Source organism: Condylura cristata, unplaced genomic scaffold (assembly GCF_000260355.1).
Source record: "Condylura cristata isolate star-nosed mole 26May11 unplaced genomic scaffold, ConCri1.0 scaffold00030, whole genome shotgun sequence".
Classification (NCBI taxonomy): Eukaryota; Metazoa; Chordata; class Mammalia; order Eulipotyphla; family Talpidae; genus Condylura; species Condylura cristata.
In genome coordinates, this window is record NW_004567131.1 from 24,086,782 (window position 1) to 24,114,575 (window position 27,794).

General features: G+C 37.4%; 1 protein-coding gene across 7 annotated transcripts in view; it reads left to right on the forward strand.

The window, feature by feature from the left end:
* LOC101635560 (armadillo repeat-containing protein 3-like) overlaps positions 1–27,794 on the forward strand; it is a 66,767-nt gene that overhangs the window by 27,802 nt on the left and 11,171 nt on the right. For all 7 annotated transcript variants that reach the window (XM_012731234.1, XM_012731235.1, XM_012731241.1 and 4 more), the window contains 10 exons: positions 1,095–1,212; positions 4,262–4,387; positions 7,623–7,691; positions 7,924–8,099; positions 9,780–9,974; positions 11,778–11,961; positions 17,967–18,119; positions 18,216–18,321; positions 25,994–26,243; positions 26,556–26,692. In XM_012731234.1, the coding sequence (XP_012586688.1) occupies positions 1,095–1,212; positions 4,262–4,387; positions 7,623–7,691; positions 7,924–8,099; positions 9,780–9,974; positions 11,778–11,961; positions 17,967–18,119; positions 18,216–18,321; positions 25,994–26,243; positions 26,556–26,692 (1,514 nt within the window). The remainder of the gene's footprint in view (positions 1–1,094; positions 1,213–4,261; positions 4,388–7,622; positions 7,692–7,923; positions 8,100–9,779; positions 9,975–11,777; positions 11,962–17,966; positions 18,120–18,215; positions 18,322–25,993; positions 26,244–26,555; positions 26,693–27,794) is intronic.

The following is a 27,794-nucleotide window of genomic DNA, read 5'->3' on the forward strand; positions in this document are numbered from 1 at the left end:
TACAGAACTGGGGTACAGGCCAGAGATGCGGAGGGTGAGAGGATTCACCAGAGACAGAGCGGGGAGCAGAACAGGCAGATGATCAAAGTACACTGCTGAGGGGAGCAGCGGGCGGGTCAGGAGAGGTCTACCACGCCATGTGGTCACCTCCCGGGCAGGCGGGGATCGAACTCATGCGGAAGTGGCGTTAGCTTCTTTGTGCTGTGCTTTAACCCGCTGCGCCACCAGGGAGGGCCAGAATCTTAGAATTTTATGCCTGGAAGATACCTAAAAGACATAAACCAACTCTCTAATTTTTCAGATTAAAAGCAGTATGATCAGTGAGTCATATCTGTACCTGATATCACCCCAAATCCTCTGATTGTTCTTGCTAATTTCATCCACACATGAATTCCCAAGATCTTGGAGTAGGAAATAGACCTTTTTAGACTCCTATACATTTTTCTTTATATTCATAAATTTTCTTTATATTCATAAAGATTCATATTGCAAATTTCCCATTCCAGGATTTACCTGGTTTTCAGTTTCACTCCATGCTGTTTTCTTTTGTTTTGCACATAAGTAAAAAGAGTGTAGAGGTTAGAAAGTGGGTACTGGCTGTTGACACTGTTAGGGCAGGTAACACATTCAGGTACTCAAGAAGTCTTGTGTGATGACTAAGAATCATAGAAGTTATTTAATAAGCATCTGTTGTTTGCCAGACAATGTACCAAGTGGTTTACCTACATTCAGTGTTCCCTTTGATGCTTTGAGGTAGTTTTATTAAGCCCATTGTACAGAAAGGGAAACTGAAATTCTAGCAACCTCAGTGACTTGTTTGATTCCATGTGGTTATACTGAGAGACTATATCTGTCAGGTTCCAAAGTTTTTTGCTCTTCATGCTAGACTCCAGGAATTCCACAGTCGCCAATGTTAACAACTACCTCCTTAACAATGATGCTTTTTAAAATAAGCTTTTCAATGCATTTAGTGGGCAATGACCACATCCTTTTTAGTATGATTATGTTCTGTTTAACTTTCAAGACACTTCATTTTTTCAGGGGATTTTTTAAGGCTCAAATGTGAACCTAATATTTTTCTTCCTGCTTTTCAGTTCGACCCATTAACAGTTGAAAGCAAAAATGTAGCAACTGTGGTGTTAATGCTTAATTCTCCAGAAGAGGAAATTTTGGCAAAAGCTTGTGAAGGAATTTATAGATTTGCTTTAAAAGGTTTGATTTTTTCAGTTTATCTACTTCATTAATTTCTTAAAATATTTACTGCATAATGGACACTTTTTCCCATTTAATTTACAGCCAGACTTACCATTTAGTAATATAAAGTGATACATCTCACTAAGCACCTAACTTAATCTTAAGGAGTAATTTAGTGACGGTACAATAGGCATTTTGACAGTTTTATTGTACCTTAAAAAACTGTGTCATAAGAGCTGAAGAACTCCTACTAGTTAAAACTGGAAAGATTTAAGCAACAAAAAAATATAAAGTACTATTAGAGTCTAAAAGTAGAAAATAAAACCTATGAGTTTATTCTGTTGTAAATAAATATTTGTGTAAGTAAATATATAGGAGAGAAAAGACAAATCTTCCACATAGAAGAATTTAAATAATTAATACTCTGCCTTCAAATAGGCAGAATATAACTCCCTGTTTTTAGATATGGGCTGGGCACAGTGGCTTATTCCCAAGCACATAATCACTTTGTATGTTACATTGAGGAGTCACACCTCAATAGGTAAAAATAATTAATGATATATGTAGCACTGTTCTGGTACTAAAATCAAAAATTAAAAGCCAGCCCTGAAAGGACCAAATGATTTCCAGAAAGTTGTGTACCAGTACAAATTTCAAGATTTTTTTGCCCCAAAAATTGCTTGAAATCAGCCATAAGGAGAAAAATCTTAAAAGAACTAAAGAAAAGAAATGTTACGTTTAGAAGAGAAAGATAAGGATGACAAGAGGTTTATCATCACAAATGATAATGATGCAAGCAAGAAGTCAGAGGAACCACACCTTTAAGATATTGAAAGAAAAATGAAAACTTTCAACTTAGAATTTTATACCTAGTGAAAATTCTTTCATAAAAGTGTAAGTTAAAGTACCAGACATCCAACAAAGTAGATTTTTACAAACAGGTGCACAGTACTAATTATGGTACTGTAGGTAATTTAGGCAGAAGTAAAGTAACACCAAATGCTAATATGGTTCTATACAAAAGAATAAAAATAGAACAGTAAGAATAACATGTAGTAATTTTTCTTATTATACAAATCACTGAAAAGACAAAAGAATTATTATAAACAAAAATAAAAATCATATATTTGCAATCTAGAATATACGTGTAAATACAATGTGGGACAACATTTGTATCAAAAAAAAAGGAGGGTTGAGGAAGAAACTTCCATGTGGTTCTGGTAACTATATGCACAAGAGGTCCAAGTGGAGAAAGTATGTATTTGTGGTATACCACCACTTGGAAATAGACTGCACTTAATTAAGGATGGACTTCAATAATACAACCAATGAAACGGCAAACAAAGGATAATATCACATACGCCAGCAAAGGAAACGCAGTCAGAAGCAATAGTCTATACAAAGAAGGTAAAAATGAAGAAAAAGAAAGCAAAGGGTCTCATGGGATGCATAAAAACCAAATTATAACGTGGTATATTTTAAACCTAACAACTACAAATGATCTAGGTCCTCAATTAACAGGGAGTGTTATATTGTAAAATAAAAAAAAAAAGACCAAAATCAAACTATATGCCACCTCAAAGAATGTTTTAGAATATGATACAAACAAGAAAATAAATTGTAAAAATCCTACACCCACACTAGTCACAAGAAAGGTGGAATGGTTATATTAACACCAGAAAAGTGGCAGAAATGGAAACATCTGGTTAAATTTTTCACAAAAAAGACTCATGGTCCAAGTGTGCTAATTCATGGATTCTACCAAACACTGATGAAAAATGATACTAATTATACATGTAAGATCTTTTCTAAAATCGAAAAAAAAATGGAATATTTCCAACTTGTTCCACGAAACTGCAAGTACCAACACACCCATAACTGACAAAATACACTGATAAGAAACCTACTGATCAATATGCCTCATAAACGTAATTTTAAAATTTTAAACAAAATATTGGCTAATAAAAGTCAACAATTTATGAAAAGACTGCTACATCATGATGGAATGAAATTCACTCCAAGACTATAAGATTACTTTTAAATCTGTTAAAATTCAATATTGTGAAATAGTCTATAGTGCATATTTCGGCCTGCTCTTATTCAGTAACACATTTGACCATTTAGTTACAGGGAAATTCCATGGGCTGTAAGAAGATCTAGTCTACCTAAGAAGTGTGTTTTTAGAATATGAACCTCTAGCTTACAGTATGAAATAATTTTATGAGAAAAATAAAAGGAAAGTAGTTAATGAGTGACTTCTAATGCTCAATAAAATTTTGAAAATTTTAATTTTCAGAGTCCAGTGAAATTGAAAATTATAATTAACCCATACCTATACATTATTCCAAACTTTGTAGAATGATATTAGTAGTTTGTTCATTAGGGTATGAACAAACTACTTCTACAGTTAAACTGGATTCTGACCCTGAAAACTTTCTGTTTCTGGGACCTCTTGCTACAGTAAAAGAGTCCTGATACCTGGTGGTTCACCACTGAGGCTGCCTACAGGCGTTACCTCAGCATCTACTCACAGAGGTGAAAAGTGAGCCCCCAGATTCCATCACATACCCTTGAAATTAAAGTGGGCCCTATGTGTGTTAATTAATTGGTTCATTAAAATGAGGTATACAGTATGCAGATTGAGCAAATGGCAGGCACTGTGCCAGATAGGGTAGGCGAGCCAGAACAGCATGGCATAGTATCGTGGAAAGTTAAGACTGTAGAGTAGGCAGACAAAGCATGGAAGTTCAAAAAGTGGTATGGTATGAAGGAAAATGAGTAAGGGTAAGAGGGACAAGATCAACTGGAATAAGGAGTTAAGGTTGGTGTGGCCCCTCTGAAGAACACTGTCAAGTAGGAACTCCCCATTCAGCTTTGTAGACATCAGGGAGGGGCGGGGAGCGGCACATGTCCTGGCGCCTGCGCTCTAAAGCTTTTTCTGAGAGGAGTAAACGGGTAAATGTGGAGGCGAAGGAATGTGAAAGCCAAATGGCCAGTGAGCAATTGGAATGACAAAGGAATTTGATGAGATTGGTGCCCATGTATGATTTTCATGTATCTATGTCAGGTGAGGAAAATAAAACAACCCTCCTTGAACTCGGAGCTGTGGAACCTTTAACTAAACTGCTCACCCATGAAGACAAAATTGTCAGAAGAAATGCTAATATGATATTTGGGATCCTGACTTCTAATAGTAAGTATCAACTTTAAAAAATACGGGAATAATCCCATGTAATTCATTATCCTTGTGCATTTATCTTCAACAGATTCAAACTGACGTCAGTAATAATGAAAAGGAAGTGTGATGCAACAAATGTATGACTTCATGTGTTAGTAAAACAGTTTAAATATGTTTTCAAATATATCCATGTAAACACTTTCAAAGTTAATTAGGAAGTGTGTTCCAGTCAGACAGTGAATCAATCCCTGTCTCTTAAAATTAAAATCTTTCCCTTGAGTTAGTATAATGTAATGTGTATGCTTATATGCATTTATATTTCATATGTATTTTATACTAAATGAAGCCCAGAAGGAAAAGTTTTTAGCACATTTATTTTTTTCTGAAACTATAACCTATATTTCGTTAATAATAAATTATCCATGTATATACTTCTTACATTAGATCTTTTTTTATATGGTAGATATAAAAATATTTAACAATATTAGTAAAATATGCTTTTATATCCAGGAGAATATCAGTGTGACCAAGGCATGTCAATTAAGGCAGCCCCTGACTAATGAACAGGATGGTTTCCATTTGCAAGTCATTTTCATGTTAATATGGTAGGTTTTTCAGTTAGCTGAGTAAATACTTGTAGTTCATAATAAAAAAATTACATTCTTGCTAGAGAATGAACTCCAACATGAAATGCAGACTGGTAGGAATAAACTGACTTCTTTCTCTGCTGTGGTAAATCATTTTAGCCAGCCTGCTTTTCCCCTTACATACCTGAGCTAGAACACCTCATTCAAGGAAACTTGGTATGTAAAAATGAACAACTACTCATTTGTTGAGCACATGAAAACTACTGCTTCCAGATGTGGATGTAAATAAATGCACCTCTTCAGTCAAAAAGTAAAGTCATCATCTTTGGGTATCTTAAATAACTGATGCTTTTTCTGAAATTTGTATTTTCATATGTTCTTCATGTGTTCAGTGATATTATGTTTATTATGGATCAACCACAGAATGCCAGGTACTAAAAGGATTCATGTAGGAGCCATTTTCCCTGTTTACAGTTACAAATTTTTTGCTGCTGCTTTATTTTTCTAATTATTTCTTTTCTTTTGCGAGTGTGGTTGAGTTCTGTTCCTGAGTTCTGTTCCTGTGCTAAACGTGGGTCATACATGATAAGCATTTAAGTTGTTTTTTAAAACTTTTTTTCCAAAACAGAACTGCTGTGTTCTTTTACCTGCCACTTTATATTTCATCCAATAAGATAATTTAACCAGAGACTCATATGATGAAGTCAGCTACAGAAACAGTTCATCAGGAGTCTTGTGAGGAGAAACAGTGTTTGAAGCCCAGCTTCCCATCAATTAAGGCAATCTGAAGACTGTAACATGTTAGGAGAAGGTTGAGGTAAAAGAATACATAAATTTGAGAACAAATTAATTGGTTAACATTATGAAACCAAAAAATTATGAATAAGAATGAAATTAAAATGAAATGTATGAAGTCCCCCAGGAAGGAAGGTGCTAGCTGTTCAGCAATGACCTGAACGTGCAGGGGCCACACCATTCAGCTAGAGCATGTTCATGGGGCTCAACCACAAGCCAGCGTTCCCACCGAGGTCCATTTCTGAGCGTGGTCTCTGTTGGCAAATACAGCCACCAAGATCACGAACGTTAAAGTAATGGAAATAGCAGTTGACCCATTATTTTTGCTGACTTACCCAAAGAAAGCAAAGATTCCTTGAATGGTCTGGCATCAAAATACCAGGATAGTGAATTGTCAACTGTGGCATCAGTTTCCAAAAACTGCTAGTGAATCCATAAAAGCCAGAGCAGGCAGATCTGCTGGGTCTGTTGAACACCACTTGCTATTTGACTGAATTCACATCCAAAGGGTGATTTTAAGGCACAGAGGGAGCCCTCTGAAGTAAACATTTCATTTCATTGTTCAGGTGGATCAAGTGCATCACACACAGATGCACTCCCTGTGGGGGTAGATCTGCAGAGAAAGGAGGTACACAAAAGTATGAGTTTTCTTCACCTTGTGGCAGGTGTCACCCCACAAACTCTGAAGTATCTGGATGGTGATTTGGAAAATGTATTTAGAGATCTGAAAACCCAGGAATATTTCTTTTCAAGCGTGTAGACATAGACTTTGGAATAGCCATCATGAAATCCCATTCCTAACAATAGTGTGGACACCTACAACTGAGAAGAGGAGTAACAACACATTTTTGCCAAGGATTCACATCTGTATCATTCACCAGAATACATGGAATGATCTGAATTTTATGCCTGGGTTAGTGTGCTTTTAATTTTTTAAATGAGTGTTAACTGAAAAATGTTGTCCTTCATTTTAGGGTACTAGGCAACCCAGAAGCATACTTATTCTTTTCAGGTGTATTCTAACCCTCTATTAGCCACATTAAACAGAAAGAGACAGCAGAGGGGTTTTGACAGGTTGAAGAACAGCCACATTCCTGGATCCCACAGGATAACATGCCTGAGAAAGCCAAGTGCTGTCTACCCAGCGGTTAATGAGAAACAGTTCACCCAGAGACCATCTGCTACAGCTGTGGCTAAGTGAACTTTTCCAGAACTCTGGTAATGCTAATATTGGCTCATATATGAAGATAATTGATCATGAAGAAAAGTCGTAAACAGAAGAAACAGTTCTGTCTTACTTCTCAGGAAAAGGGGGAAGGAATAACAGAAAAGAAGTAGGATTGTGTTTGTCTAACTTTACCTAAACCAGTATCGATTATACAGAAATGAACTTAAAAAATCAACATACTCATCTTTGAGCATTTTTGATAGTTCTGGTAATTACATAAAATGTAAACCAACTATGTTAAAGAAAAAGGACCGAGGATAACTCTTATTTGCATTCTGTACAATATTTATTAAAATCAAAATGCAAAACTGCATCCTGACAACAAAAGTTAAGAGTCACTGTTACACAGTGAACACGTGTGGGCAGTCGGTCAGCTGCCCTCCTCGGCGCTGGAGGCCTGTCTGGGCTTGCCCTGGTGTTTTCTCTGTCTCAGGGTGTCTGCTCAGGGATCAGGGCGCATGGGCTGGGGCCCAGGTGGAGCCAGACAGACCCGGGCTTCATTTGACCCAGCTACTTACTTCCTGTGTGGTTCTTACCCTGACCTGTAAAATTAGGTAATAATATCCCACTCTCACAAATGCCATTCAACACACAGTCATTATTATTATCAACAAACATTGATGTTCTGTTTCCTTTGTAGGTGATGTGAAAAAATTGTTAAGGGAGTTGGATATCTTGAGTCATGTTATTGCTCAGCTTGCTCCAGAAGGTAATTTTACATCTTATTTAAAAAATGACCTGGGTTATTTTTTATATTTGATTAAACTACTTCCTGAAAATAGCTTATGAAATTCAAATTATGGATTGTCATTAAAATCTCTCAAGCCAAGATGCGCTCCAACCAAGGTAGAATTTGTGGCACTTTGGTTGTGTAGGCGGGCTCTAGAGTAGTGGTTGCATGAGGACTTAGCACACTCATGCTCTCTGTTTTTGACATGCAGAAGAAGTAATTATCCACGAGTTTGCTAGTCTTTGCCTGGCAAACATGTCTGCGGAGTACACCAGCAAAGTGCAAATATTTGAGTGCGGCGGATTAGAGCCCCTCGTCAGACTGCTGAGCAGCCCTGACCCTGATGTGAAGAAGAATTCTATTGAGTGCATTTACAACTTGGTCCAGGTAAGATCAAGTGCTGAGAATGTGTTTAGACGTTTAGACAGGAGCTGATATAGAATTTATTTTTTTCATAAAAAATAAGGAAAAAGTTTTTTGAAATTCACCAGTTTTGATTAATCCTTTCTTCTTTGTACTTATTCAGTAGATAATCAGAGAAGATGTAATGGAATGTTAGTGTAGAGACCTTTCATTTTTACATATAAGCAATTATCTGCCACTAAAGGGCATTTGAGAAACATATTTAAATTTTAAAAGGGGGGAAGTGTTATTAACAAAATCACAAGGAACAGAGTGTTTATTTATTTATTAATACCCAGAGTTTATGTAACTAATCTATCTATAAGTGCATCCACTCATAAGTAGAATTGAGAAGTTCAACCTGTGTTTTTAAGATCAATTTTACTATATATACCTTACTCAGTGAACTAAGGTGTTGGATTCAGCTTATTTATTGGTTAAAACCTAGTGAATTGAGTGCAATAAATAAAACTCATTGTTCACTAGTTCAAGAATGTCAGGGAGAATGGGCAAGCTGAAATGTGTTTTTTGGGGGTGACAAAGAATTGAAGTTTGGGATTTAGGCAGAAACCTGAAATATGTCCACAAGAACGACCCAGGGAAGTTTTTATAGGGAGAGAAAGAAGAGAGAGACCATGGACGATGAGGTCATGGGTGATTTAATGGTCACATGGAGACACAAGGTGAATGGACATGTGGAGGGCCTCACACAATAAAAGAACATTTTCTTTATCGCTCCTTTTAAACAGGGTATTCTCCTTATTGTTGAAATGTTGGGGGTTGGGCCAGTCCAAGAGTCATCTTGCAGTTTGAAGATAATGGTACAAGAGCTTTTTCCACAGTGGATTCCTATGGCCTTATTTTAATATGGCTCCAATTATGTTACTTTTCACACAAGTCAATCCATGACAAACAGCAACCTTCAGTTTTCATGTCTGAAGGAAGCTGACTATAAAGCTGAATGGAAGGGCCCTTTCCCCCTCTAGTGTTCTTTTACATGCTGCCCTTTAAAATGTTCAGCAGTCAGAATTTGGGACTTTTCCTGGCTTTTTGCCTTTTTTTCTCCATTGCTCACTCCACCCAACCCCTCTCCCCCAGAGTTGCACAGAATTACAGGCACAAGATCTATAACAACTTGTCTAGACTGTAAAGACCCCTTCATATAATGTGTGTGTTAAACAAAGGTCAGCGTCAGAGCGAATCCTGATGTCAGATTGCACAGGGCCTGCCTGGGGCACCGTGTGCTTATGAGCATTTCACAAACAGGCTGTTGGGTGAGGAGAATAAGGAATTGATGCCATCATCTAGTCTTATCAAATGCTAATTAATACAGGACATAGAATGTGAAAAATAATATATTATTCATAGATTTTATTGTGATATTGCTTATAGTAATAGGAATTTGCTGTGTATTGAACAATAGATATTACCAAAGCCTTAGATCATGTCAGTTCCTTATTACTGACAATGTCTACATAGTTAAATACTTTGTATTCTTATTTGCAGGTTTGCTAATATTTATGAGTTACTTTGAAAGACCATCTGAAATAAAAAGATGGGAAAATTATTTTATAGTGTCTCTGTTAGAAAATAGATTTTCTTCATTCTTGAGATGGCATTTTACCTTAAACATTAACCCCCTTGGTCATTTGTGTCTTATGACAGGATTTTCAGTGTCGAGCTACACTTCCAGAGCTAAATGCCATCCCTCCTATATTAGAACTCTTGAATTCAGAATATCCAATTATTCAGCTGTTGGCTCTCAAAACCTTAGGTGTCGTTACAAATGATAAAAAGTCACGAGTACTGCTAAGAGACAATCAAGGAGTGGACCAGCTTATTAAGATCCTAGAAACTAAGGTATTGTGTCATTCATTCAGTTCTCTAGGAACTGAAAGTTCTCTCCTCCTAAAAGTTGTCAAAAAATACAAATTGTAGAGCATTTTTTGATTAAATTGTGTTCTATTTAATGATAAAAGTGCATATAATGAGTGAATTTGCTTATTGCGGCATAGTTTATCAGCATGATTAAGTCCAATGAATGACAGAGATCATTATGGAATAATTTGTTAAATCATCTGGGAGTTTCTCCAAAAAGTTAAAAATGAACTAGAATATAATCCACCAATTCAACTTCTGGGTATTGACCTGAAGGAAATATTTGGAGCATTACAAATATCAGAAATTTACATGTATATGTCTTTTAATGGGTAAATGGATAAAAAAATGTGATAGATAGGTAGACAAATAGACAGGTAGATATTGTAATATTGCCATGATAACAAAGGACATCCTGTCACTTATGACACAGTGGATGTCTTTGAGGGTATTATGCTAAGTGAAGTAAGTCAGAAAAAGCAAACACTATATGATCTCACTTATACTTTGAATCTAAAACAGTAGCAGCAGCAACCAAGTTCCTGAATATTGAGAATAGATTGTTAATTGCCAGAGGCAGGGTAGACAGGTATAGATTGTGCGAAATGGTCGAATGGTGTCAGAAGGTACAAATTTCCAGTTACAAAATAAATATAGTTCTGAGTAACAGAGAGTAGATATTAAAAGTTCTCATCTGCAGAAAGTTTTATAACTAGGTATTGTGAGAGATATTATTAACTAGACTGACTGTGGTGTTCATTTTGTAATATATATAAATATCAAATTTATTATGTTGTATACATGAAACTAATATAATATATGTACGTCAGTTATACCTCAACTTTGAAAATCTTTTGGTTTAGAACAGCAGTAGTCTGCTGTATTATACTGATTTAAATATATTATCTAAAAATACCTTTTCAAAAACATTTAAAACAAATTTGACCTAATATTTAGATACCATGGTCTAGCTAAGTTAAAACATAAAAATTAACCTTTGCAAGTTTTTCTCCTGTCAATTTGACACCCATGAAGCAAAGACAGTAGCAAGGTACATGTCCACTTGACTTGACACACAACCTGTGAACATCAAAAATGCACTAATCTTTCCCCAGAAGAGGATGCAATGTCCTTGAATGATATTTCCTCTTCACCTTGATAACATTTAACTTAAATACCATGATGTAAAATTAATTAAAATGCTATTTTAGAACTTCAGTACATCTTACGGTGCATAAGAGGATGGTGGGGGGTATTTCCTACCCACACATCTACATTCATAGCAGAATTAGGAAGAAACACTCATGGCATTTACAGTTCTCTTTTTTTATAACTGGTCAATCACCGTGGTTGATATTTATAACTTCCTTCTCCCTATTCCCATCCCATAATTCCTTTGCCTCAGGGACTATCTCAACTGACCGTCATCCTTTCCATGGTCGGGTGACTCAAACCTTTCTTCCTGAAGGTTTGGGGCATTATAGTCTAGGTCACGTTTTTTGTAGTTGTCTCAACAACATCATTTGGCTATCCCCACTGCATGTTTGCTATAATTATTTTCTACCTATAAAACATTTTGTAGTAGGGGGAAATGAGAAAAGGTGGGACAAATGGTGAGGGGCCGTGATGTCACTTTAATAAACACAAGTCCTTCCTTGGGCCTCTGTCACAACAAAATTAATTATATCATATTCTGCCTGACTTCATTTCCTCCTGTGATAAAATCTGGTAGTGTAAATTTCTTTTAGTACAACTCTCTACAATTGTGTTTGCTTTTATTATTAGGACTTGAGTGACCTTCATACAGAAGCGCTGTTAGTGATAGCCAATTGCCTTGAAGATAGGGATACTATGGTGCTCATTCAGCAGACTGGGGGTCTTAAGAAGCTCCTGACATTTGCAGAAAACTCTACAATTCCTGATATTCAGAAGAATGCAGCAAAGGCAATCACCAAGGCTGCGTATAACTGTACGTCTCATTTTATACAAACTAAGCATACATGTTCTTGATTTTGATTAGCATGATTAAACAGTAGCGTATTTGTCTGCTTTTACATGACCATTCAAGAACAATAATGCATATAAGGTCAGTTCATCTCACTGCTAATGGGTTAATGTAGAGAATGTTTTGTCAAGGCTATAATAAATTCAGTTTTATTTAACTATATTCCTATCATTAAAAAAATTATCCCTAAGTTATTTTTTAAGCGCTTATTTCTTTTGATCTTGCAGTTACCCAGATGGTACATGCTATTTGTGAGTCTCAAAGAGTGGTTTCAATAAATCCACATTTGGAATGGTATCTATATAGTAACTTCAAGTTTCAGCTGGAGTCTAGCAGTTCTGTGTTATATACTTTGAAAAATATGTTTATACTACATACATAACAAAATTTTAATTTCAGTGGCAAGCTATGTTGACATAAACTGTAAAATGTGAGAAATCAGTTACATCACAAGCAGTGAAGATGAAATCATAGTTTTAATTTGTTTGTATTTGGAGTATTTTACTTAAAAAAAGACATGATTTTATCCCCTCTTCCAGTAACTTTTCTTATAAATGACAGATTTGACCAGTCTAAATTATTTATACTCTAAACATATATTCTCAAACCTGATATATGTCTATGTGTATATTATAGGAAACACTTCCTTTCAACCCATAGTAGATTTCCTCAAACTAAGTTTCAGTGCAATAAGCCAAATTTCAGTCTTGTACAAAGTTAATACACAGGATCTTATAGGTTATAATTTATGCCAAATTTATAGGCTATAAAATGAAAATTTTAATATTGGAAAAACTTGTTTATGTTATTCTATCAAATATTGAGTTGTTGGAAAAGTCATGCTAGTCAAAATATGTCATGACTTTTCCAACAGCCCAATAACTTAAACCTCACACTATCCTAGTTGTCGTCTAACCAGACCCTTTTAGCTGTTTGAACTCAAAAGAAAAGACGATGGGAAAGCATGGGCATGGTCAAACTGAAATGCTTTGTACATCTCAGCTTCTCTTTGATCTAGTGTCCCTGAGTCATTGGCTTGTTCAGCTCTCTTGCCTATTATATGATTCAGTCATAGGAAAAGCACTGGAGAGAGTTTCTGGTGTTCAGGTTCTACTAGTTCCACTGCTAGCACTGCAGTGACCTACGGATGTGACTATGAGTGAACTATAACCTCTTTGGACCTATTACCAATTCATTTATTAATGATTTATTGAAACCCACCCCCCCCCATTTGTGTCAATAAACAGGTAAATATACAGGCAATCACAATACCTGTTGTTAGGGTTATTAGGGGCACCTAATACAGACTTGGGTCAGATAAGTTTTCCTGGCTAAGTTAATTTATACTCAAGGACCTAGAGGAAATCATAGGAATTGGCTTTGCAAAGAAGGTCCTGGTGGAATCAGGGAGATCAACAGTGCTCCAAGAAGGAACAGTGTGTAGAAATGTCAGAGGGGGGATAGAGTGTAGAGTTGCCTAGTTGCGTGTTCTTAGAATAGCCAGGGACTAAAATGCTACAGAAAACTGAATTAGGCTTCAGGTGCAACGAGGTACCAAATGCTAATGTGCGTTATAACCAAGTTAAGTACTTTGACATTTTTTGTGATGGTAGCAAAGAGCCACTGAAATGACTTAAAGAAGGGAGAGAACATTCATGTGTTCACTTTTTAAAGAAAGACCATTCTTCCAGCAAAGTGTAGCGATTGGAAGCATAGAGGACTGGAGCCAAGGTGTACTGAAACAGGCACAGGGCGGTTAAGACAATTGCAGAGGCATTTCTAAGGAGAACCACAAGCATGGTGCTTGGCAAATTGAGACACTTATTTACTGAACGGATGCAGGGCAGAAGCAGGCTTCTGGCTTCGGCAACTGGGAGGAGAGTGCTACCATGCAGAGACATGAATGCAAGAAGAGGAGCAAGTTTTTATAAAAGAAAGGAAAAGAGTTCTATTTCTTTTTAATTGTGGTAAGATACACATGAAATTAACCATCGTAATCGTTTTAAGGGTACAGCTCAATGACCTTAAGTACATTCATGTTATTGTGTAACCATCACCATCCATCCACAGAACTCATTTTTTCTTGAAGTTCAAATGGCTTCCAAACTGTGTAGTATACCTCATCTATCTACAGCGCTCGTTGAGATCATTTGAAATTTAAAAAGTAATGAGTTCTGAGGATGGATGGTGTACTCATATGTTCTCATGGCTGAGACAACATCACATGGTGCTTTGGTTTTATTTTTACCACAAGTAGCCTTCCTATTGCAGAAACCTGTTTATGTGGCAGGACAAACACCCAATTACAAAACGTCTGCTTTTCGCAATATAAATCACCCTCTCCTGAGTCCTCCCCTCTTCCCTTCTTGATGCCCCAGGCTAATTCTATTCCTTAGCTCAGGCTATATGCTTTTTTACTTCATAATCTACATTCATGTAGACTCTCTATATGCTCATAATGAAATTTGTTCTTTTCTCTTACCAATCTGGCTGATGTCCATTTGTCTGTTTGACAGATCCAGGAAGAACCCAGAGGAGTAGGAGGAAATTCCTTTCCTTCCCTACAGTATATTGGCATGTACCCATCTACTTGATTACTTTCCAGTTTTATTGTTTTCTGTTCCTCATAATGATATTTTTACCTAGAAAGATTCCAATTAGCCCTCTCTCTCTTTAGACTTGCTTTCTTTTCAGATCTTACCTGTATTTTCTTCATCTAATCCCTTTTATATTAACTGTTGCTTGCCATGACCTGGCTGGGCCAGACCTTGACTGGACAACAAGCCCAGTCAACTTAACAAGATGACCTTGATTTATAGATTAGTGGCAAACAATTCACTCTAAAAAAAATTAATAAGGATTACCTAAGTATTTCTGCATGGAAAGCAAGTAATCATGAAGAAGTCTTGAAATAATTTTCCACAGAAACCTCTAATCAGAAGTTTTAGGATTTTAACAGATAGAGCTCTTTATGCTGTTAAGAACAATATAGTTGTCAGGATTCATTTACAACATTTCTCTTTCATTTCCTTCATCATCAGACATTTTTATATCCTTTATTATGTATGTCACCGTGTCGTGCAGCAGGAAAAAACACATAGTACACAGTCTTTAATTTTCTTTGTTGAATAAAGTTTTAACATGTCTCCCCATTATGGAAATCCCAAGTTGGAGTGCATTTGACATTGAAAGAAGGAAGGTGTTAATTACCGTGTTGCCATGAGGTTTATGGGCTGGCATTAACATCTCGGCAGGACCAAAGGTGGCACAATCGCTCCTTCCTAGAGTGAGTGCAGAGAAGCATCATTGCATGCAGATTTATTTTCAGTTATAAAACATTATGTTTTTTTTAATGATACTGAATCAATGTTATATTTAGCGGATATTATTCTCTTAGTAACATAATTACCTTGCCATCTTTATTATCTGCATAATTAAAACATAAATAGTTTACTTCTTGGTGTAGCAGATCAGTGAAGTTACTTCGTTAATATGTTGATTCATCTTATAAATCTCTTATAACCACTCAGCAGTCAGCACTTTTGAGGTTTGGTTAACCCCAGCTGGATTCTTGAGAACACTCCCAGAAAGGATGGCTAACAAATTACCTGCACTATTTAAGTTATTTTCATAAATCTTGTGTAACTTAGCAAGTATTATGAACGGGGTTGCTTGGCATCAGATGCATATCTGTGTATCAGATGAACAAAGACCAATAGTATTTGCAAATATGGTGACTTCTGACATCTGAACTTGGCCTGCTTCTATCAAAGAGAGAGATTTTACATTGTTGAAAGAACACAGAAGTCAGATGCTAAATTTAAAATAGAAACTTAGTGCAATAATTCCTGAAAATCTGAGATAAAAACAAGTAGATTAAAAATATGTATAATTGGGCCTTCCCTGGTGGCGCAGCGGGTTAAAGCACAGCACTAAGAAGCTTAGTTTGATCCCAGCCGGGAGGTGACCCATATGGCGCGGCAGACCTCTCTTGACCCACCCACTGCTCCTCTCAGCAGTATACTTCTCAGTCGGCCTGTTCTGCTCCCCATCTTGTGTCTGGTGAATCCTCTCACCGCCCCTGCACCTCTGGCCTGTGCCCCAGCTCCGTATGCATGTATAAATAAATAAATAAATAAATCTTTAAAAATAATAATAAAATATGTATATGTATAATTAATTAATTATTTTTGCATGAAGATGTTGTTATCTGTATTAGTATCAAAGTTTTTGAAGGTTTTAATGCTAACAGAGTATTCTTTTTTTTTTTTTTAAGATTTATTTACTCATACAGAACTGGGGTACAGGCCAGAGATGCGGAGGGTGAGAGGACTCACCAGAGACAGAGTGAGGAGCAGAACAGGCAGATGGACGAAGTACACTGCTGAGGGGAGCAGCGGGTGGGTCAGGAGAGGTCTGCCGCGCCATGTGGGTCACCTCCGGGGCAGGCGGGGATCGAACTCAGGCGGAAGTGGCTTAAGCTTCTTTGTGCTGTGCTTTAACCCGCTGCGCCACCAGAGAGGGCCCGCTAACAGAGTATTCTTTTTTTTTTTTTTTTAAGATTTATTTACTCATACAGAACTGGGGTACAGGCCAGAGATGCGGAGGGTGAGAGGACTCACCAGAGACAGAGTGAGGAGCAGAACAGGCAGATGGACGAAGTACACTGCTGAGGGGAGCAGCGGGCGGGCCAGGGGAGGTCTGCCACACCATGTGGTCGCCTCCGGGGCAGCCGGGAATCGAACTCATGCGGAGGTGGCTTTAGCTTCTCAGTGCAGTGCTTTAACCCGCTGCGCCACCAGGGAGGGCCCTAACAGAGTATTCTTATATAAAAATCCTAAGAGCATATATCAGACACTCATCTTTTATAATTATGTAAATTGACTCTATAAAGGTAAATTAATGAAGAAATCAAACCTATGACAAAGTTTTTGAATTATAAATAAATTAGTAGGGAATTATTTGTAAGATTTCTTGTCAGACTCACCTTTGGCATCTCTTACATTAAAGCATTAAAATTGTTTGCCATAATATTTTTTCCAATACATTATTTTAATAAAGAATAATATTTGTGATTAACTATGGGACAGAATACAAAAAATAGATTTTAATGTTCTAGTTTATCTTAATGTGATCTTTACTTAAGTATTGTAGCATGATTGGCATTTATTTAAAAAATCATAGCAAATTAAAGAAAATCATTTGGGTAACAAAAAGAAAACTAAAAATATTTTGGCTCTTAATTTAGTGTTTTATAATGGGGCAAATATCCTGGTATGTATTTAATTATCATTTTATTCTCAAAAAATTATGTTAAGGTAGAGTGCATTATGTTCATGGTAACTCATCAGTTAAAGAATTTATTTCAATTTTGCTCTGTCAGCATATAGTGTAACTTAACAGGTAATTATAATTTGTTGAATGCAAGATCATAAATTCCTTAAGGCAGAATCATATTTTACTCATGTTCATGCTCCTCTTGGGCATCCAGCTTACTAGTTCTTAGTTCCTCAAACCGTTGGGTGTTATATTTAAAATAAACATCACATAAACAGGACTTTTCTCCTTCGTGAGAAAGCAGCATGTGAATACAACAGCATTCAGTGAGCATGCTTAGTGTTAAGGAAGTTCTTGCTGAGCCTGAACCTTGCCACTTCCCTGTAGTATTTTCTTTTCTGTAGTATTGGTATTATATATAGGAATAAGAAAAAGTGCAGTATGCATGATTTGTTTTGCACAGTTGCTATGCTCTAAAGGATAATAGGTGCACATGCATATATATATATATGCACACACACATATACACACATATACACACACACATATATATATATATACATATATACATATATATATATCACTAAAGTATAAATAGTTTGAATTCCCATTGTATTTTGGTTGAGGAGGTAGATATAATCCATAATTTTTGCAGAAAAAGTCTGATATTTTTTCCTTTTGGATATTGAAAGCTGAAAATAGAAAGTTTTTCCATGAACAAGAGGTTGAAAAGTGCCTTATAGCCCTGTTGGGTTCTGAAAATGATGGAACTAAAATTGCTGCTTCCCAGGCCATTTCAGCAATGTGTGAGAATACGGACAGCAAGAAGGTTTTCAATACCCAGGGTAAGCAAAGTGGAAAACCCTACTTTGAACACTTTTACGTTGCCATGTTCTTGTTTACACGGATGTTTGTAAAGTCACATTTAATTCTTCCCAAAGGGATTCCGCAGTTAATCCAGTTGCTGAAAAGCGACAGTGAAGAGGTGGGAGAAGCGGCCGCGCTTGCCCTGGCCAACCTGACCACCTGCAACCCGGCTAATGCGAAGTAAGTGCCCAGCCCCAGTCTGACTTGCTTGGGTTGTTCCGGGGCCAGGAGACCAGCGTGAGCTCATCCACAGGTACAGGAAGTTTGTTAAGAGAAATAAGACATGAGTGAACCTAGTTAATGGATGCCCTTCATTGTCTATACAGTTTTACTTTAGTCTTTTTGAATTAAAATTATTGAAAATAAGTGGTTTTAGAAAGAAATGGAATCAAGTTTGGCACATTTGTACTAAATGCTGAAGAGGGATTAAAAAAAAATCTATATATAGTTAGCCAAAAGGAATGAAAACAAATACGTAGCATTGTTGATTTTTCTAGCAAGCTTACCAGACTATTAATTGCTACAACTAAACACAACAGAAGAAACAACAAAAATGATTGGTTATTTTTAATAATTATTTGTATTGAAGTGGCATCAGTTTATAACAATAATAATTCACGTGTACCACATCATATTTCAGCTAAGAACACCATATAAACTACATTATCATCGCCACCAGAAGTCTAGTTCCCATCCACCATTGACCTTCTTTACCCCCTCCCACTTTCCCTCAAATACCCAGATCGGTGGTTTTCAATTTAAAAAAAAAAAATCCTCTCCTTATATCATCTTTAAAAGACTACTAGCCTAAATTTGGTGACTATTTCTATTATAGCCTTTTAGAACCAATCTGTTTCATCACCATTTCTAGCAAAGTGCTATGGAGTGGAAGCTGATCCATACTTCTGCTGGTGGAGTGGCCAGAGGGGGCATTAGAAAATTAGAATGTTGCTTTTTCATTATACCTAAGTAATGGAAGAAGGCAACAGCCTAGCGCTAGTGCCTTCCAGGTGTATTTGATACCTGTTTGGATACTTGAAATTGTTAATCTGATATCTTTAATGCAGTTGTGTGTTTTGAATACTGATTTTGCTTATTAAACTGTCACCCCCAGACCACCCTTACAGTCTTTGTGGAAGATTTTCAGCCTCGCTTATAAACGTCACCTTAATTGTTGCCTAAAGGTCTTGCCTAGTTAGTATTCTATGGAATACCAACCTATCAAGTTTTCTGGATATTTAATCATTTTGGAAAAGAAAAATAAAACACCTCTTAAAGTTGGCAAAGTACTACGTTTCACTTCCCCGCCAGGTTATCTGTGTGAGAACAGGTGGACAGATACCTTGTGAACCCCAGGGATGTGTACTATCATCCTTTGAAATAAATTTTAACATCTGTTCTAGATCTGATATACACAGGTTTTCTTGATAGGTAGTCCTGTCACTTCGACCATAGGTAATCTCCTGAGAAATCCAAACGTATGTTAGAGACTTGATGTATCCGTTGGACTCAATTTTGCTGAACTAGTGTGACTGCTGGCTTTGTTGCATAAAGTCTTTTCACAGGGAAACTGTTTTTGGAGCCTTCCATTTTCCCTTGTAACAGTGAGAGGAACGGTGTCTTCCTACTGCCCCCTAGTGGCCCTTTAAGATGAAGTTGGGGGAGGGGCCGAAAAGTAAGGGAAGGATTGCAGCGTTTATTAACGACACACCAATTTAATTTTAAGCTCTCTCGGTGAGTCTAAAATAATATTTTTAAAACATTTAAAAATTGTGATTGGAGAAGCATTTCTTCATGATGTTTTCAAAGACATAAAATTCTGCCGCTTATTGTGTTACTTTATGCTGGGGTTTTGTCTTCCCTTTTTAAGGTACTATGATTCAACAACATTTGGATACATTTACACTTTTAGTGTCTGAATATCGTCTGGGCTATAACTACATGACTAGTATACCCTTAAACAGCATAAATTAATAAGTCTCATCGTTATTGTGGTTACTCTAGAGTTGATTTTTTTTTTTTTTTTGCTTTTTATATAGTACAAAAAAAGATTTTACAATTCTACTTTTATTTATCTTTGTTGTAAGATGCTTCATCTTCTGAATTAGAGTTCACAGCAGGAACATCCTGCAAGATAACCTGATGTAGCTTCAAAACTTTTCAGTAACTTGTCTCTTGCATTGAGGCTACAAAGTTTAGTACTTTATAGAACTCATTGGACGTGTGGTTTAAAAGTTTTGTGAAATTAATAGATAAAATATATGGAAAGAAGCTTCGTGGTAAACTTAAGAATTATTCTTGCAGTGTCCCCATCCAAGTTTACTGAGTGGATACATTTCACTTCTCTTGTTGGGCCCTTGGTTCCTTCTCAGCCTGCTGGAATGTTGTTGTTATAAACATAGGTTTTACTGGACTGGAAAATGTCGAAGAAATAGAGAAATATACTGAATAGATTTGTACTTAAACAAGATGATTCCACATCTTAATTTTGTGGCCATTCATGGCTAGTCTGTCTTTACAAACGTATCATTCTACTAGCTACCAGTTTTGTGAGCCTCGGTGACTATGAATATGTCACAGCAACTGTAGCATAATAGCACATTGTAAAAGTCTCAAAATCAAGCCTTGTAAGGAACACCAATATGGCAGCAACAACGTGGTTTCACATACTTTTAAACACTTCTTTAAAGCTTGCAATTGACTTTCGTCATTATGCGCATTAAACCCTTTAATCATTTGCCTGAAATTAATTGCAGTTCTCTCCCTCACTACTAAAAACCTCCTTTAAATAATATTTCCTTGAAAGAAGAAAATTCTTTTGGCTCAATCCTGGAGTTCACCCAGCATGTGAGGCCACCTATCCCAGGCTTCTGCAGCTGTGGGGCAGCCGTGGGTAGTAGTTATTTTAGACTTAGAAAGGGATCAAAGTTGAGCACAGTCAACTTCTTGGATCATTACCTTTGTAGAAAAGGTGACTGAAATGAGAGCCAGGAATCCTGTTCCCAGCGCCCCAGATCTAGCTGTGGTAACCAGCTGTTTATCATAAAAGACAGGGTATCTCTCCCCACCCCCGACACACACACACACACACACACACACACACACACATACACACACACACCTGCTTAGAATCACCCGGAACTGAGGTAATTCTAAGATTCGCTAGCCATGAGTCAGCCAGATGCCCCTCTCTGACCACTTGCAGGAGGCCTACCACCAACATGCCTTCCTTGGTGTGACAGACATGTCTCCTCAGGGAGACATGAAAAGTCATGCTGGGGGCAGGTTGTCATAACCACCGCTAGCAAACAAGGTTCTGGCTGCCAACATTGCCATCTGCTCCACCGAGTCCCACATATTAGCCTATGTGAGGACTCTGTTACACGGGTTGAAACCCAAGGTCACCCTTGATTCATGGAACCAGCTCTACAGAAGAGCTAAATGTGAACCTCCTAAATGCAGCAAAGGCCACATTCTGACAGGTACAACTGATAAGACATTCATACTGCTAAGAGGTTGTCAATGATGCAAATTTGCATTTCTTCATCTCCATGTAGAAATCACTTCCCCACATAATTAGGGATGCTGGGGGGAAGGTGAACTGATTCAGGAACAACTATAATGATGAAAGTGGGGCTCCCCCATTTGCTGGGACTTACACACTTGCAAACTTAAAGCTGAGCTGAGTACACTCCCCTCACCCCTACTTGACACCTGCAGAGATGTTCTCATCACTCCCCTGGAGTTGATTCAAGGCAATTAAAACTTCCTTGACCCTAGGGACTGGAGAAGGCGGGGTCCCTCTCACAGGGCCCAGAGAAATTTGGGGATTCATCCTGAGCAATGAGAAACCATGAAAGTTTCACATGGGTGGCAAACATGATTATATTTATTATTTTAAAACTCATTTTTGTTGTAAGATGGAGAAAGGATTAAAGGAAGAGTGGAGAGGCTTGGTAGAGGAGTGTATCAATCCCTGTGTATCAGAGCACGGAGAGAGTGTTGGTTTGGACTTGGAGGGAAATGGTGATGAGAAAAGGAGAGATGTGAAAAGCACAGAGGAGGAAAACAGGACTCGGTGATAAGTTGGATGCACAGGACATGTCACTTCACTTCTGTGTACATGTGTCAGATGACATAGACATGTTTTTATCCACTCCCATATTTGGTTTTTAGCCTGTTTCAGTTTAAATGTTAAATTCTTACTTGATTTAACTCCATCTGGATGGAAGTTAATCATAGTAAATATTAGAAAATATTTTCAGACTAGTATGATGACATCTGCCCTTCTAATACTGCATTTTGTAACAAAGTAATTTGACTTCTGTCCCACTCATTTGGAAAATGCTACACTAGCCAGGGGAAAGTAAAGCAGTATGTCTTGGGTTTGAAAGAAAATTAATGCAATTCTTTGGGAAAAATACAAATTTTACAGTCTAATTCTATAAGTGAAATTAGTCTTTTTTTTTTTAACTATGAGCAATAGCTTGCTTTTTTCACTATGTTAATTTCACCTCAGTTGTGCTCTCTACACTCAGTCAGAGCTGTGCAGCGACCCACAGCTCACATGTACATAATGCAAGTTGTGCTCTCAGCTGTGCATGCAGGGTTTGTCTTTTGATGTTGGCCGTTATGTTCAATTTAGTAAAAGCTCTATTCCACTGTGTGCTAGAAACTTTGGATTTTTGAGCAGCTATATTCTTTAAGTAAATCCATTTACTGCCTCCATAAAAGAAAGAGCAGAAGGTAGAGATAGAAATGAACCAAGGTCAGACAAAAGCCTATCAAAAGACTGTATGTAGAGATACAGCTGATGAAAATTCCTGGATCTCATGACTCAATATTTAATAAATAAGGAGGTTCAAATGATGGAGTGTGGTCCTCGGCACTGAAATGTGCCTAAAACTTTCTGATCCAAAAAACACAGAGCCTCTAATATTTAGGTATTGGTTTACCTGAAATAGTCTAGCTTCTGTTGTGCATGCCCTTGAATTACCTCCATTGTATCCTCTTCCTTTTCTCTTCAACACATTTTTACAAGTGAACATTATCAAAGAACAAAACACTAAGTAAGTAATAAAGGAATTGTACTTTGCTTATAATGATGAAAATCTACCAAGTATTTCTTTAATTTAAGGGACTGATTGCATTAAATGCTTGAATAGCAAGTGAAAGAAAAAGGAAATTTTTTGAAAAGGTTTAAGGACAGTAATTACAAGATATTTGTAATTTAAATTCTTGCTGGCAAATATTTTAAAATTCAGTGTTTGACTCTATAAAAATTTTAGAATTTTTTAATAAACTGTTAGCACTCCAAATGTTCTCTTATTCACAAAAATCAAATGACCTTCATATCAATTTATAATGTGAGAGAAATTAAAAGTAAAATTATCTTGAGTGTTTATTTTATCCCTCAGGGAAAGAAATTTGATGTGGGCTCTCAGTATATCACATTGAGATACAGGACCTTTCATTATTTTTATGTAAAAGCCACCCAACCAAATTTTACTTTTAAGGGACTTTTCTGAGAAAGAATGGGAGATGCTACAAGAAGGACTGGAGTGTGGGAGAAATGGACCTGGATACCATTGTTGCCTCGTATCAAGACACGGTGTGTTTCTAGGAGCAATTGTATAAGCCAGGAGTGGAGTTTCATTTAAAGTTAACACTGGCCTTCCTTGGTGGCTCAAGAGTTGTTAAAGTGCAACATTATGAAGCCAGCCGCAGCCACTGCAGTATAAGTTCGATCCCCAGCCAGGGAGGTGACCCACATGGCCCAGAAGACCTCTCCTGTCTCACCTGCTGCTCCCCTCAGCAGTGTATTTCAATCAATCTGCCTGTTCTGTTCCCCACTCTGTCTCTGGTGAATCTACCCCCGCACCCCACCCTCCACACCTTTGTCCTGTACCCCAGTTCTTATATGCAACAATAAATCTTTAAAAAATTATAAAGTTAATTTAACACCATCTGAGATGAGTTAGCACCATCTCAGATGGTGGACACTATAAACTTTGCTTCCTGCCCAATCCTTGCTGTTCTGTCTCCCTCAGGACCTGATTGCACAATCACAGCTTCCTTTCACCTGTTGCTAACAATCTCATGACAGATTTTACTTGTATTATGCTCTCTGATGGATATTTGTGATAATTTCTGTTCTCAATGTTGTCAATTCTCATTTAATCAGAAAATTTAGTATAGTATGAAATTCAATCTAACTTCATCAGAATCCAAGGGATGGACTAAATAATATAGCACCATTCCCCTCCCCCCCCAATGTTGGTTGTTAATACAATTCAAATGAAAAGAGGTAGAGATGTTCAAAATATTGAAGTCTGAAGATTTTATTGTCCTAATTACCTCTATTACCATGATGATTTAAACAGATTTTTAAAACATAACTTGAGTTATTCTTTTAAAACCAGTATGCTCTCTAAAATTTATTGCTTGGAACATCCTTTATTTGTATGTAGTAGCTCCAAACATTACAAGATATAATTATCTGCATTTGTTAAAAAGATCTTTTAAATTATTTTACTCTTTTATTAAGTAAAGGTTATTTAAGTTATTGCAAAGGAAATATTTAAGTAATTACAAAACAAGAATATGGTACATATGATACTGTTAAAAGTCTAGATTTTATAATTGTAACAATTACTAATATAGCAATAGATGACAGTACTCTTTATGTTGGAAATAGGACATGTAACAACTGCTCTGTTACTGAGTTATCTGTTTATATCAATATCATGATATTAATCTTTGATGTTTGATTTGTAAAAGCAATACTGTTACAGAGCAGGGAGAGAGGGACACTCCTAAACCCCCAAACCTGCCTGCTCTAAGTAGGTTCTGCCATCTACCACATCAAGTCTAAATATATAATATCTTTAATGGAAAGTAACTTTAATACAATGAGTGTGCAATACAGAAAAGACCAAGAATATAATTTCTAAATCAAACACCCAAAGTTACCCATCCCCTCATGGGTAAAAGTCCACCCAAAAGGGATTAGGCCAAAGAAAGACCTGAAAGTCTGCCACGAGTCTAAAGCACTTTCTGGTAGGGACCCATGAGAAAGGATCAGAAATGGCCAGACAAGTCTGGAGGAAAAAAGCAAAATCAAAGTCAAGATAAACGCTGCCACAGTCAACCTCCCCACAGTTCTCTCACCGACATCTGTTTCAACCACCCAAGACCAAGGAGCAAGCCGTGTCTCCATGTATCTCTCTGCTCCGTGTGCCTCCCTCAGGTCTCCTTCTGGCCTCCATCCTGCTTCCTCCAATTCAGTCTCCTCTCCAGATTCCTCTACTCTCTTCCCTAGCTCTGCCCTCCTTCTGAGCGGAGCAGGGAACCTGCAACGTCCCCTTTTCTTGGGGACCACACTGTTAAAATACCACCTCCAGAATGATTTTCTGGTTTCAACTGTGTTAACCTTTGCCTACAATTGATGACTTCATATAAAAAGGAGAATGATGGATTAAAGAATTTTAAGTTCTCACGTTTACTCATTCTTCCTAGTTAAAGTTTGTTTTTTTTTTTTTCCTATTGGTTAAGAATGTCTTAATAGACTTTCATGTTCTATTAAATACAATGCTCTATTTCATGTTTATATCACTAAGTTTACAAATGAGCCACTATGTAGAGTTTCTAAGAAGCAGTCATGCATTTTTCTGTAACCACAGCTATAAAAGTAAAAAAGGGATTTTAAAAGTTCTTTAACATGCTCCCAGATTCCTTTTAATCTGGATCCATCTCATTGAAACTAATTTATTTCTGAAGTTAACTTAGGTACTCATTTGTTTAGAAGCTGTCTGTGCGCCAAGATGTTTTCCTTTCTCCCTCATGTACCCAGCGCTGTCGCAGAAGCTGATGGGATCGGCCCATTAATAAACACCCTGTCCAGCACGCGAGAAGGGGCCATCGCCAGTGCTGCGGCCGCCTTAACCAACATGGCCATGCAGGAGCCTCTGCGCGTGGCCATCCAGGCCCGCGGCGTCATGCAGGCCCTCCTCGGGCCTCTGCGTTCGGCCAGCACCGTGGTGCAGAGCAAGGCGGCTCTGGCCGTCGCTGCCACTGCCTGTGACTTTGAGGCCCGGACAGAGGTTAGTGTTCTAGCAACGTGGATTCTCTCGTTCTTTCAGGCCACGCTCATTGGCGGATCACTCTGAAACAGTGTCAGGTGTTTGAACCAACCTAGCTCTTAAGTCCTTCACGATTGGTACAGTATTCTGCAAAATCAACTGGTGTTACCTGGCCAACAGGCACACGCCCTGTAACCCTGCAGTCCCGCAAGGCTTGCCTCCTGTCTCTTCTCCATAGAAAACACCTTGCACAATCAAATAGTGAGATATTTTAAAGCACAGAGGCTTACATCCTGTACCCTTAATGCACAGCATTTTGATGTCTACTTTCAGTTAAGAAATTTAGGGGGGCTGGAACCCCTGGTGGAGCTCCTGCGCTCTAAGAATAGTGAAGTCCGGAGGCACGCGAGCTGGGCTGTGATGGTCTGCGCCAGCGATGAATTGATGGCCACCGAATTCTTCCGGCTTGGGTGAGTGGACGCTGTGCCAAGTATTGGCTCAGATGAAGAGCAGATAATGTAGCATCAGATGCTTCAGGCTCACAGAAAGTCAAGAAGGGATTCCTCCTATTCCGTGCATGATTCTTCCCTCTGAAAGGACTGCCTAGGGAAAGGTGCCCATGCCCGACCCCAACTCCCCAGAGCTACCCCAACCTTTGTAGAATCATATTCATGAATATGAATATTTGCATTTCTTTTTACATCTTTTCATCTTTAAATTTATTGTTATTACTTTATATTTAAATCGACATTTAAATTTAAATGTATTATTTATCATGTTTTATTATAATAAAATAAAATTTATTTATTTTTATTTTAAAATTAAAATTGTAATGAAAAACTTAAGATTAACCTGGTTTATAATATTCTATAGGTGTTACTTGTACAGCATTACCATTCAACATCTGTACCTAGGACACTGTGTTCACCACCCAAAGGCCAGTTTCCATCCTCCAAAACACAACTGGCCCTTGACCTTCGCCTCTCACCCCTCCTCATTTTTCATCTTGATAAGTATTTCTCCTTCACTTACCTCTGCTGTTCTAAACACAATCCTGTTTGTGTCTCAACTTCCAAAGCTAAAATAAAATGGATGAGCCAAGACTACCATCTCCATTCTTCTCCCCCCACCCATCCAAATCTCTCCATCAAAATCTCAGCAGCATTTAGCCCCTCTCCAAATTCTATCTCACCAGCAGATGAGTAAGTTGCCTCTGGCTTGTCACAAGTGGGTTTTAAGGTTGCACAGACAGGTTTACTCTACTTGTAGCCATTTTTATTCTTCGTATATATTGCCTGTTTGACTAAAAAAGCTGGAGTCTAATGCAGTTTCTGCTTTAAAGGAAGCAGAAACTATCCCTTTCCACTGTTTCAATATTTGTTACTTCATGGCATGTTATTCCCAAAAAGGACTGATTTGTTTTCATAATTCTGTCAGTATGACTTTATCTGAAAGATTTGGGATGGATTTAAAACTTCCATCTCAGCTATTCCTTGAGATTTTTAGCTAAGTATATAAATAAAACTTAACGCTGGATTGCTTTTATAAAACAATTAGTGCTTTTTACTTTTA